This window comes from Mus caroli, chromosome 8, assembly GCF_900094665.2.
Source record: "Mus caroli chromosome 8, CAROLI_EIJ_v1.1, whole genome shotgun sequence".
NCBI classification, from domain to species: Eukaryota; Metazoa; Chordata; class Mammalia; order Rodentia; family Muridae; genus Mus; species Mus caroli.
In genome coordinates, this window is record NC_034577.1 from 76,235,423 (window position 1) to 76,247,949 (window position 12,527).

Genomic DNA, 12,527 nt, shown 5'->3' on the forward strand with positions numbered 1-12,527 from the left:
TGCCTCTGCCTCCCAAGTGCTGGGATTAAAGGCATGTGCCACCATGCCCAGCTGGTATACATTTTTTTTACAGCCTATTTTAATAAACATTCAAACTCTCCCCTTGCCCATCACTCACCAGAGGTAGAGGAAAAGTTAAGTTATCAGGATATGGAGGAAGTGGATCCGTACAGCACGAGTTCTTCGGGGGCTAGCTCAATCTTCTCTGGCAGCAGTTCAGTCCTGTGGCAAACACCAAAAAGGAAGCAGCAGCAGGAGTTTCATCCTCTCTGCAGGCAGACACCACGCACGAACCGGCAGCTGTGGTCCAATCCCGAGGAAGCCGAAAGGCTTGCCCACTGGCCACGGCTGCTTCAGTGGCAAGCTGCCACAGGAACCTCATGAGTTCTTGGATGGGTTTCTCTCAATGCCTGTGCCACAAGTGGAGCTCAACAACACTATATAAGGCGAACCAATATAAGCATATCGTTAGTGAAGAAGACTGAGGTGGAGCAAAGCAAACCAATGTTCCAGCTCTCTCTCCCACGATCTGTGGGGTCATATTTATACTCCTTCACCATGTGGCCTTTCACATGTCTGCCATAGCAAAACATCCTTTCATCTGTGTCCACCCCAGGAAAACACTTCTACACATGTCTGCTTTAACAAGACATCCTTTCACCTGTGTGCCCCAGCAAAACATCATTTGACACAACCAACCCTCCAGAGAAACGAGAAGTTCCCACTTTACCTGGATGTCCTGGAATTCACTCTATAGACCATGCTGGCCTTGAACTCAAAGATGCACCTGGCTCTGCCTCCTCCTTACAAGTGCTGGGACTAAAGGTGTATGCCACCACCACTGGGCTCTGTCGAGTGCTCTTCACCACTAGAGCCAATTCTTCAGCTCCTACATGGTTTCCTCCTCCTCAGAAAGTTGTATTTGTTTACTGTGTATGTACATACCAAGACACTCCTGTGTGTGTCAGCTCACTCCCACCACTATGAGTCCCAAGGAGGAACTGAGGTTTTCAGGCTTGGTGGGAAATACCTTTACCTTCTGTGGCCCTCCTTCTCCTACTACTACTATGGATTAAACCTAGGGCCTCAGAAACACTAAACAAGCCCTCCAGCATTGATTTACAACCTCAACCTGAAACAGGACTCCAGACCTTAGCACAACTGACTCCAGGATGGAAGTGCCATTCAGTCTGTAGAACTCAGCAGGCAGACAGAAATACCTGCCAAAGGCCTGATCCATCAGAGTCCATACAGTTCTGAGAACGTCTGTGAATGTACTAACATACTTTGGGGCTTCTGTAGTTCTGCTTCTGACTAACTGTTCCTGTTAACTCGTGTGTCAACCCAGGACATGTTTTTTTTATGATTAAAAGCTCACCCTGAGGGGCTGGAGAGATGGCTCAGCAGTTAAGAGCACTGACTGCTCTTCCAGAAGTCCTGAGTTCAAATCCCAGCAACCACATGGTGGCTCACAACCATCCGTAATGAGATCTGATGCCCTCTTCTGGTGCATCCGAAGACAGCTACAGTGTACTTACATATAATAATAAATAAATCTTAAAAAAAAAAAAAAAGTCACCCTGAAAAAGGCTCATGGCTACACTGAGACCCTGAACACTCAGTGTAGACGTCAGCCAGCTAATAAAGACCTATTGGCTTGAACTTATATCCGAGCAGCCTTCTCTGGCGAGCACCTCACAACAAACCCCAGTGCTTGAGTCCTGACTGTTTCTATGTCTCTGTTGGCTGAGTGAAGACAGAAACTCTCTCCGACTGTTCATGTGACTGAAAGTGTTCGTGAGTCCCTGCCTCGCTCCTCCCTCCCTTCTATCCTGGGAAATCAAACTTAGCGCCTAAGCACAGGATAAGCAGGCACTCTACCTCCGAACTACAAACCCAGCTCAGTCTTACAGGGTTTAAAATGTTGTTTTAAAGTTTTATTTATAGCCAGGTATGGTGGCAGAGGCAGGCAGATTTTTGTGAGTTCAAGGCCAGCCTGGTTTACAAATAAGAGTTCCAGGACAGCCAGAATTGTTAATCAAAGAAACCCTCTGTGGATGCCTGGAATCCTCTGCAAAGCCTCCAGCCCTGCCCCTTCCAGGGTTTCTCCCTGTCGCCCTGGCTGTCTTGGATCTAGCTCTTTAGACCAGGCTCATCTTTAACTCAGAGATCTGCCTGTATCTGCCTCCTGAGTGCTGGGATTAAAGGCTTTTGCCAGCCTGCCAGGCTTGCCTCCAGCCCTTTTGATGGCTTTTGTTTGTTTGTTTGTTTTGTTTTGAGACAGGTTTCTCAGTTCTGCCCTGGCTGTCCAGGAACTCACTTTGTAGACCAGGTTGGCCACTTGCAGAACTGCCAGCCTCTACTTCCAGAGAGCTGGGATTCAAGGCCTGTGCCACCACACCTGGTTCTCTTGATGGTTTCTTGTCTACATAGTTCATTGTAAGCTTGTATTCTCTGTTAGTTACTGTGTATCTAGGCAGTACTCAGCAAGGTGGTTTTCTATTTGGGTGTGGCTATTATCTTTGGAAACTTTTGTTTTAATTTTTCTGTAATTGTAGTTGTTTGGTTTTATTATTTTATTTATTTATTTATTTATTTATTTATTTATTTGTGAGAGGCTAGCTAAAGCCCTTCTTATTAATGCCAGAAGAACTGAAGCTAAGCCCAATTTACAGGACAAGGCTCCTTTTTATTATTAGAGCTCCTTTGGTAACAGAGAAGGCTGTTCACAGCCAGCATGCTTAAGGTTATATAAAGCACAACAATGTTATTTGTCTTCAGAAAAACATCTGAGGTGTGGGACATCATTTACCCTGACTATGCTCTAGAGATGGAGGAGGGTCTCAGGCACTCCTGAGTCCCTTCCCAAGTCTATCGGCATTCCAAATTGCAACTCATTTAAAGTACAAGGTGTAATCCCAGCAGTCCACTAGGAGTTGAAACATACATTATGTTGTAACACAAATCCTTCTTGAGAAACATCAACACCAGATGTTCCTATGCCTCTTCTCAAATTCACTTTATCTTCACATAATTCACCTTAATTCAAACCCCAACATCAAACCAGAGCTGGTGCATGCTAAGCACATGCTCTGCCACTGAGCTACACCCTTTACGACGATCTCACGGGATCCTGTTCTAATGGGGTGCTGGTGGTTGTCTAGGGGATCCTGAGGTCTTTTCCTGGCAGATGAAAGATTGAAAGTCCGTGAAAGAAAGAAAATTGAGCTGCAGAGAAAGCAAAAGTAACTTTATCCCTTGGGTAGAAGAGATGCTAGGTCTGGGTGGCTAAATAGACTGGCTTAGGTAGTTTATCGTCTCTTTGGGTTCTCCCCTTTCTCTTACTGGTTCTGTTTAGAGCACACACTCTCTCACCCTTAACAGTAAAACAAAACCTTCTGACTCTCCCCTTATACAACAGGGACTACATCCTCACCCTGGGCTTTCTGACACTCTGTATAGTTCTCCACTTGGTCACCTCCCTTATCCCGCAGCCCTTGGCCTCTTCAACCCCTAATTCTGTGAATCTGACTATGCCCTGTGCAGGTGGGGGCTATATAAGAAAACTTTTTCCTATCAAAGGTTCTGTGGAGGTTTAAGGATGGTCCCAATAGGGGACTGGAGAGAAGTGGGTAAGAGCACCCTGTTTGCTCTTCCAGAGGTCCTGAGTTCAATTCCAAGCAACCACGTGGTGGCTCACAACCATCTGTAATGGAATCCAATGCCCTCTTCTGCTGTGTCTGAAGACAGTGACAGTGTACTCACATACATAAATAAAATAATAAAATAAAAAGAATAGTCCCCATAGCTGGATGGTGGTGGCATACACCTTAAACCCAGCATTCTAGAAGCAGAGGGAGTTCGAGGTCAGCCTGGTCTGCTAAACAAGTTCCAGGCTACACAGAGACTTTGTCTTGAAAAAACAAAAACAATAAATCCCAGAATGGCCCCCAAAGGCTCATATATTGAATGCCTAATTACCAGGGAGTGGCACTTTTTGAAAGGGTTGTGAGAATTGGGAAGTGTGTCGCTGGGGGTTGGCTTTGAGGTTCAAAGTCTCTCTCTCTCTCTCAGGATGTTTCTCTCAGTTATTGGACCAGCTCCTGCCTTCATGCCACCATGCTCCCCACCATGATAATGGACCACACCTATGAAAATGTGAGCAAGCCCCAGTAAAATGTCTTCTTTGATTGTGGCTCATAATCATCTGTAATGGGATATGATGGACTCTTCTGGTGTGTCTGGGGACAGCAACGGTGTACTCATACAATAAACAAACAAACAAACAAATAAATGCAGATTCAGTGGGCAATGTAGCACCACAGTGTCCTGTGACAAACACTTCTACTGAGTTTCAAAATGTTTCTGTCCTCCCAAATGAGACTTTGTTTCCTAGCAGTCTCCCGCCCCAGCCTCTGGGAAGCACTAACTCACTGCTCGTCCTGACAACCTGTTCTGGCAATTGTATAGACAAAATAATGCCGCATGTAACCTTCTATGGTTGCCTGCCCTCCTCCATTAGCCTGTTGTCCTCGGGTTACTCGTCTTAGCACACTGATTGTTGGGGTGTGTGTCTAGTGTGTGCCTGAGCATGCGTGCAGCCCAGCGGTCAAGGTTGATGGTCTCTTCCTTAGTTTTCTTTACCTAATTTCCTATGCTGGGCCTGACACTGGACCTGCTTGGCTAGGCTGACTATCCAGTGAGCACCAGGTATCTTCCCGTTTCCATCTGTCTAGCACTGGTCTTAGACATGCACAGTGACCTTGGCTTTTGTGTCGGTGACAGGGATCTGAACCTACGTCTTTATGCTTTCCTTTTAAAATTAGTACGGTGCAAGCACTCCATCAAGAAGCTAAGTCCCCAGCACTGTTTTACCCTTGTTGTCATCTTCTGAGACAGAGACTATGTAGCCCTGGTTGTCCTGGAACTTATTATGTAGACCAGACAGACCTCTCAAATTCACAGAGATCCACCAGCCTCTGCCTTCCAAGTGCTGGGATTAAAGGCATCACTACCTTTAACTGCCTGACTAGGTACCATTTTCTATAATGGATCTGATGTCCCCTAGGGACACTGAGCAATGATGGTGTATGTGTGATATTATTGTACACGTGACACCCCATTTCCCTACCCTGACTCACAGGGCACCAGAATAGAAGTATGGGAATAGCAGGCCATCTACCATGCCCCCACCCCCGACCCCCACACACACAATGAGCCCTTAGGCAGAGTCAGGGCTGAGCTCTCCTGAATGGCATACTAGCTGCAGCTCCATCTATGGGTCCTATCCCACCACACTGTAAAATTCCTAGCCATCCCCTTCAGCTCCATGCAGTAGCCAGTGAGGGTCCTCAGAGCCCCAGGGTGGGCTGATTTGAGGGGACTCCTTTTGCTAAACAGCTCAGACCTCAACACAATGGAGCAATTCAAAGCCAAAATAATTTGTGGCACCAACCCCCAGCTCTTCTGCTCAAGGAGGAACAGAGCTATGGTTGTTCTGGGCCCCCTACCTGATAGCGGCCTGAAACATCTGGTGTGTCTGATAATGCCTGAAAGGGAGCCAGTGCCAAGGCCCGCCACTAGCACTGTTGCTGCTGTTGTCTGGGAGGGTAAGGACTGCAGTGGTCTCCATGGGGGTCAAAGGGTCCCAAAGATCTTTCCCAAGAAATCTATCCTTCCTGGTGCACTCCTTGGAAAGAGACTTGAAACCAAACCAGAGGGGTCCTCTCAGTCTTGTGGGAGGCGGGGGTGGGGGTGGGGAGCAGCGACCAGGACTTTTCTTTACCCAACCTGAATCCTAAAACTTTGAAGCCCCTATTCCTTGACATCTGACTGACTTTACATATAGGGTTGGTTTTCAGGGACCAGTTCGCAAACAGGCCAGGGTGAGGTCTATTCCTTGAAAGTGACACATCACAACTTTAATCCCAGCACTCAGGAGACAGAGGCAGGCAGATCTCTGTGAGTTCTAGGCCAGCCTGGTCTACATAAGCCAGTCCAGGACAGCCAGGGCTCAGTTACACAGAGAAACCCTGTTTCGAAAAACCTAAAAAAAAAAAAAAAGACGCGCACCACACACATATCACACACACCCCTCCTTTGCCGTTTTGCCTTGCCTGGGTCTTATCAGGGAAGACAGCCAATCAGATGTGGGCAGACAGGAGCCCTCCAAGAAACTTTCCTAGCCTCATAGCCCATGAGGCAGAAGAGAGAGGAGAGGCCTGAGGTCCAGGGTGGACACCAGCTAGCCATGGCTTCAGCTGAGACTGTCTTACCCTCCATCAGTACACTCACCACCCTGGGACAGTTCCTGGACACCCAAGAGGACTTCCTCAAGGTGGGGCCAGTGTGTGTGTGGGAGGGGGCAGGTGGTCTTGCTGAGACCTAGGGCATAGTGCTTAGGGGTGGGGCGTCTATCTTACTTTAGTATCCTCTGCTCTGTTTTTTGGGGGTGGAGGGGTGGGAGAGCCTCTGAGCCTGGTTTGGGGGAGATGTTCTAGGGGGTCTGAGATCAAGGTGAGGCCTATTTCTCCAACAGGAAGCAGAATTCTAAGCTCCATATCTTAAGAGTCTAGGCTCATAGAGACAAAGGTCCAGATAAAGGTGTCCTGGGATTTCCAGGCTTTGAGCTGTAATTTTGCTGGGCTATGTGAAGATAGGGAAAGGCTAGGGAAAACGGAGTCAAAGTTGTCCCCTTTGACTCAGAACTCTGCAACCCCTTCTCCCATCCTGAATACTATTCTTGGTAAGTGTCTTATCTGTCTCTAGCAAGACCTAATGGAGTTGTCTGGAGCTGAGAATGGGGTTAAAGGAACCGTGTGGGTAAATGACAGGCACGCAAACCCTCGACCAGCCTGCGCCACCAGTGTTTCCAGCCAGAGTTGCTTGAGGGCCAGGTACTCAGTGCCTACCATTCAAGCAGTGCATTCCCTCCCGCAGTGGTGGCGGTCTGAGGAGACGCAGGACTTGGGGCCGGGGCCCCCGAATCCCACGGGGCCGTCCCTTCACGTGAGTCTGAAATCGGAGGACCCTCCCGGAGAGGACGATGAGAGGGACGTGACCTGTGCGTGGGACCCGGATCTTTTCCTTACAAACTTTCCAGGTTCCGAATCTCCCGGCACTCCCCAGACCTGTGCCCTGGCGCCCAGCGCGGGGCCAGTGGCACAGTTCGCACCGCCTGAGTCTCTGGGCGCCTATGCGGGTGGCCCAGGGTTAGTGACCGGGCCTTTGGGCTCCGAGGAGCACACAAGCTGGGCGCACCCGACTCCGAGACCCCCAGCCCCTGAACCCTTCGTGGCGCCTGCCCTGGCCCCGGGACTCGCTCCCAAGGCGCAGCCCACGTACTCCGACTCGCGAGCGGGCTCCGCAGGGGGCTTCTTCCCGCGGGCGGGGCTTGCGGTGCCCGCAGCTCCAGGCGCCCCCTATGGGCTGCTGTCGGGATACCCCGCGCTGTACCCCGCGCCACAGTACCAAGGCCACTTCCAGCTCTTTCGCGGGCTCGCGGCGCCTTCTGCTGGTCCCACGGCGCCCCCTTCCTTCTTGAATTGTCTGGGACCCGGGACGGCGGGCACAGATCTCGGGGCCACTGCGATCGCCGGAGACGCAGGCTTGTCCCCGGGAGCTGCGCCGCCCAAACGCAGCCGGCGAACTTTGGCACCTAAGAGGCAGGCGGCACACACGTGCGGGCACGAAGGCTGCGGGAAGAGCTACACCAAGAGCTCGCATCTGAAGGCGCACCTGCGCACGCACACGGGTAAGGGCGGGGCCAGGCGGGCGGGGGCGGGGCTGGAGCCGCTAGTGAACGAAGGGAGGGGCCGGAGGGTAGTCAGAGGCGTGGCTAAAGGCCGCCCCCGCGCTAAGGATCTAGAAGACCGCACCTGAGACACTGGGTCAAGTCTAGAAGGGGCGATTCCAGACCCAAATGGGCTAATGCAAACACTCGGGAGGCAGAGGCAGGTGGATAGCAGTGACTTCAAGGCCATTTGGGCTATTATAGCGAGTTTCAGCAGCCTGAGCTTCTTAGTGAGATCCTGGCTCATAAATAAATAGGTGTAGACAGAGGACCTGGGGAACACTTTGGGGACTTCGGTGTTAGAAGTGAATGTGTAAGGCCTGGGTTAGAGATGGGAGAAGAAACTAGAAGGGTGAACCCCGAAGGGTACAAGCTTGGAATGCCAGAGCTCGGAATATAGCCAGTATTTTCACGCATTCTCGAGCTGGAACCATCTGGGATCAGGAGGTTGAGGCACTCAAGTAGAACCAGTTTCAGGGGCAACTGACAGAGGTCCCAGAGATAAGAAAAGAAAAGAGGGAAATGCTGAGAGAACAGGCCTAGAAAGAGAAACGGGGTCATCCCAGGACTGGAAGACAGCTGAGGGTCTCCCAAGCATGGCAGGGCACGCACCAGGTTTGTAACAGGAAGAGAGGGAATCACTAGAGACAGGGCCTTGGACACTGGGGTGGATTTCTGGGCTTGGACCAAGTTCAGGAACAAGACTGAATATCATCGGGAGGCTCAGCCAGAGCAAGAAATAGCTGCAACGCTGAGAACAAAGAACGAAGGTGCAGCCACGTGAAAAGGCAGGGAACTAGCACACTGGAAGTGGGATAGGAGACCGGAAGTGAGAAAACTGCAGGATTGCAGCTGTAGATACAGAAAAGGATTGAGTCACAGAAGGCAGGATTGTGTGACCTTTAAACTGTGTGGGCTAGGTATGTTCTAAGACTTGGCTCTACTTCATCAAGTGTGAAAACTGGAGCTGGGTTGCTTGGAGGGTGGTACTCACAGCTCCCTGTCCTTCAGGAGAGAAGCCTTATGCCTGTTCCTGGGACGGCTGTGACTGGAGGTTTGCTCGCTCAGACGAACTGACGCGCCACTACCGGAAGCACACTGGACATCGTCCCTTCTGCTGTGGCCTCTGCCCACGTGCTTTTTCACGCTCTGACCACTTAGCTCTGCACATGAAACGTCACCTCTGAGTGATCCTGCACAAGGACTGGGGATGAAATAAGAGTGGATCCAAGGACTGTATCCCAAAAGATGGGCCATTATACAGTCCTACCCAGATCAAAAACTGACCAGAAGCTTTCAGGACAAACCTCACATGTCCTCAGGGAGCCACACACATGGCCCCACAGACCCAGCAATAGAGACCACCAGATAAATCAACTCAAATGGACCCCTAGACCAGAGGAGTGACCCTGTGTCCTGGAGGCAGATGGACTGGGGTGAGATTTCCCAGGATCTAGAAGGGAGCTTCCCACTGTGTCCGTCCGCTAGGATTGTTGTCGTTACTATAAAAATTTCCCATATAAAACCAGTGTCTGCCTCACTGTAGTATGGAGCTGGAAATTAGGAGAAGCATTGAGTCCCCCGGCAGGTGACACACTTACCTGTATACACACCTCCTAAACTTTCTAAAATTCATTCACTTCTGATGACACTCCCACATCCCCTTCCCCCACCATCACCCCCACCCCAGCAGTCTCCTCCATCAAGATCAGCCTTCCAGTCCTGTCACCTGTTGTCAAGCCAGTGATGAGATACAACTAATGTCTTTGCCCTTCTCCCTTTTATTACTAAGACGGGATCTTACTATGTAGCCCTGGTTGGCCTGAAACTATGTAGACCAGGCTGGCATCAACCTCACAGAGATCATCCTATCCTCCTGCCTCTGCCTCCTGAGTGCTGATTTTAAAGATGAGGGTGACCATGCCCAACCTGTCCACTTCCTTGGCCAAAGTGGGTCAATAGTCACAGATTTAGTTTAGGCCTGTAATCCAAGCTGTTTATGAGGCTGAGGCTGGAGGCAAATTTGACACTTGCCTGTAATACAGAACAAGGGCAAAATCATCCTGGGAAATTTAGTCAGTTTCTGCCTCTCTCTCTCTCTCTCTCTCTCTCTCTCTCTCTCTCTCTCTCTCTCTGTGTGTGTTTGTGTGTGTGTGTGTGTCTGTGTGTCTGTGTGTGTCTGTCTGTCTTTCTTTCTCTGAGAAAATGTTTCTCTGTATAGCTTCGACTGTCTGGGAACTCACTCTGTAGATCAGGCTGGTACTGAGATCTCAGAGATCTACCTGCTTCAGCCTCCTGAATATTTTTTGTTTGTTTGTTTTCTTCATGTCTCAGAAAGTTAACAACAACAACAAGCATTTGTGCATGCTGGTATATATATTTAATCCCAGCACTTGGAAGCACTAGGTGAATCTCAAGGCCAGATAGAGCTACATAATCTAGAGACTTTGTCCTTTAAAAAGGTAGAAAAAAAAGCTGTGCAGTGGTGGCACATGTCTTTAATTCCAGCATCCTCTGCACTTGGGAGGCAGAGGCAGGCCGATTTCTGAGTTTGAGGCCAGCCTGGTCTACAGAGTGAGTTCCAGGACAGCCAGGGCTACACAGAGAAATCCTGTTTTGAAAAGAAAAAAAAAGTAGGAAAAAGGTTGGGTGGTGGTGTACACCTTTAATTCCAGCATTCAGGAGGCAGAGGAAGGCTGATCTCTGAGTCTGAGGCTACCCTGGTCTACAGAATAGTTTCAGGGGGCTGGTGAGATGGCTCAGTGGGTAAGAGCACCCTACTGCTCTTCGGAAGGTCCGAAGTTCAAATCCCAGCAACCACATGGTGGCTCACAACCATCCATAATGAGATCTGACTCCCTCTTCTGGAGTGTCTGAAGACAGCTACANTNNANTGTACTTATATATAATAAAAAATAAATAAATCTTAAAAAAAAAAAAAGAATAGTTTCAGGACTGCAGGTGCCAGCTCTACACAGAGAGACCTTGTTTTCAACAACCACAACAACTACGAAAGCACGGTGGTACAGGCCTTTAGTCCCAGCATTTCGGAGGCAGGTGGATTTCTTCAGCTGGGGCCAGCCTGGTTTATGTAGCATTCAAAACTAGCCAGGGCTATGGTGGTTCAGGCCAGTAATTCCAAACTTTAGGAGGTAGAAACAGGAGGCTCAGGTGTCAAGGCCCCAGCCACATAGTCAAATCTGTGGAAGAGTGCTCAGCAAATGCTGTAGTCCTGGCTTTTCACAATCTAAGTGATTCCTCGGTCAGCATCATGAGCAGACCGGACAGGGAGAGGGTGCAGAAAACATTGTGATTAAGTTAGCAAGGGTGACCCAGCTGGGGTGGCCCATTCACTGGGGATCCCAGCACTTGTGATGCTGGTACTGGAGAATGGTAAGTTATAGGTTAGCCCGGGCCACAGAGTGAGAGCTTGCCAAAAAACAAAAGCAGGAGGGCAGGGGTGGTGGTGGCTGGAGAGATGGTTCAGTGGTTATAAGCACCTCTTGCAGAGGCCCTGACTTCAGGTCCCAGCACCCGCATAGTGCTTATAACTACCTGTAACTCCAACTCCTGGGATCTAACACTTATGGGTGTCTGCACAGCCTGCATCTGATACATGCAAACTGGCATAGGCACACACACACAGATACACATTAAAAAAAAAAAAAAAAGGTAAAAGCTGGAGACTGGCTCATAGTTATAATCCCAGCATTCCTTCAGGAGGCTGAGCAAAAGTTGAGAGTTCCAGGCCAATCTGAGCTACAATGAGATCCTGTCTTAAAAAAAGAGAGGGGCTGGTGAGATGGCTCAGTAGTTAAGAGCACCGACTGTTCTTCTGAAGGTTCTGAGTTCAAATTCCGGCAACCACATGGCGGCTCACAACCATCTGTAACAAAATCTGATGCCCGCTTCTGGAGTATCCGAGGACAGCTACAGTGTACTTACATATAATAAATAAATAAATCTTTTTTAAAAAACATAATAACAATAACAATAAAAGTAAAATATTATTTAAAAAAAAGAGAGAAGGGACGATAAGATGACTCAGCCTGTAAGGGTGCTTGCTCCCAAGCTCACCGCCCTGAGTTTGACCTCCAAATCCCATCTGGTGGAAGGAGAAGCTCCCACACACTGTCCTGTCCTTTACTTGCATGCTGTGCCATGTGCTCGTGCATTTACACGTATGTACGACGTACTTGAGCACCTCTGTGATTTGAACACTTGGGCGGTAAAGACAGGAAGATCAGGAGTTCAAGGGTAAGCCACAGTGTTAAGAGGTCAGAGAAGGATGGGGAGGGGGGGAACCAGGAAAAATTGTTGCATTGTTGCATGCTTTAAAATTGCTGCATTCTTTAAAATTGCTGCATGCTTTTAAAAAGCCTTCCAGAAGCAGAGGCAGGGGCAGGCAGATATCAGGGAGTTCCAGGCCAGCCAGGAGCACGTAATGAGATCCTGTCTAAAAAACAGAACGGGGAAAGGAAAGAATTGGTCGGGTCCAGGCACACAAGTGCTGCACAAACATACACGCAGGCAAGACCTTCGAAAACGTTAAAAGAGTTGTAGAGCACTGATGGAAAAGAAATAGAAAGACAGATTTGTTCCTGATTCAGAACCTGAATAAAAAACAAAACAAAACAAAGCCCCAGAAGTTGGAGTGCCTTAGAAGTCACGTGACAGCCAATGCCCAAGGGAGAGGCGTGTCCACGGGTGAAGCCTTTCCGGAGCTGAGTCCTCC

The 12,527-nt window shown here is 49.3% G+C and overlaps 1 protein-coding gene across 1 annotated transcript; it reads left to right on the forward strand.

Moving 5' to 3' along the window:
* Positions 1–6,134: 6,134 nt before the first annotated feature.
* Positions 6,135–9,548, forward strand: Klf1 (Kruppel like factor 1). Its single transcript, XM_029480626.1, has 3 exons — positions 6,135–6,337; positions 6,940–7,753; positions 8,804–9,548. The coding sequence occupies exons 1-3, from the start codon at positions 6,197–6,199 to the stop codon at positions 8,977–8,979; spliced, it is 1,131 nt and encodes a 376-aa protein (XP_029336486.1). The 5' UTR covers positions 6,135–6,196; the 3' UTR covers positions 8,980–9,548.
* The last annotated feature ends 2,979 nt before the right edge of the window (positions 9,549–12,527 follow it).

Bases quoted from the DNA above. Each gene is read 5' to 3' on its own strand.
- Klf1 (XM_029480626.1), top strand. From the start codon at position 6,197: ATGAGGCAGAAGAGAGAGGAGAGGCCTGAGGTCCAGGGTGGACACCAG. The intron at 6,338-6,939 runs GTGGGGCCAGTG...TCCCTCCCGCAG, and splicing joins CCCAAGAGGACTTCCTCAAG to TGGTGGCGGTCTGAGGAGAC. The intron at 7,754-8,803 runs GTAAGGGCGGGG...CCTGTCCTTCAG, and splicing joins GCACCTGCGCACGCACACGG to GAGAGAAGCCTTATGCCTGT.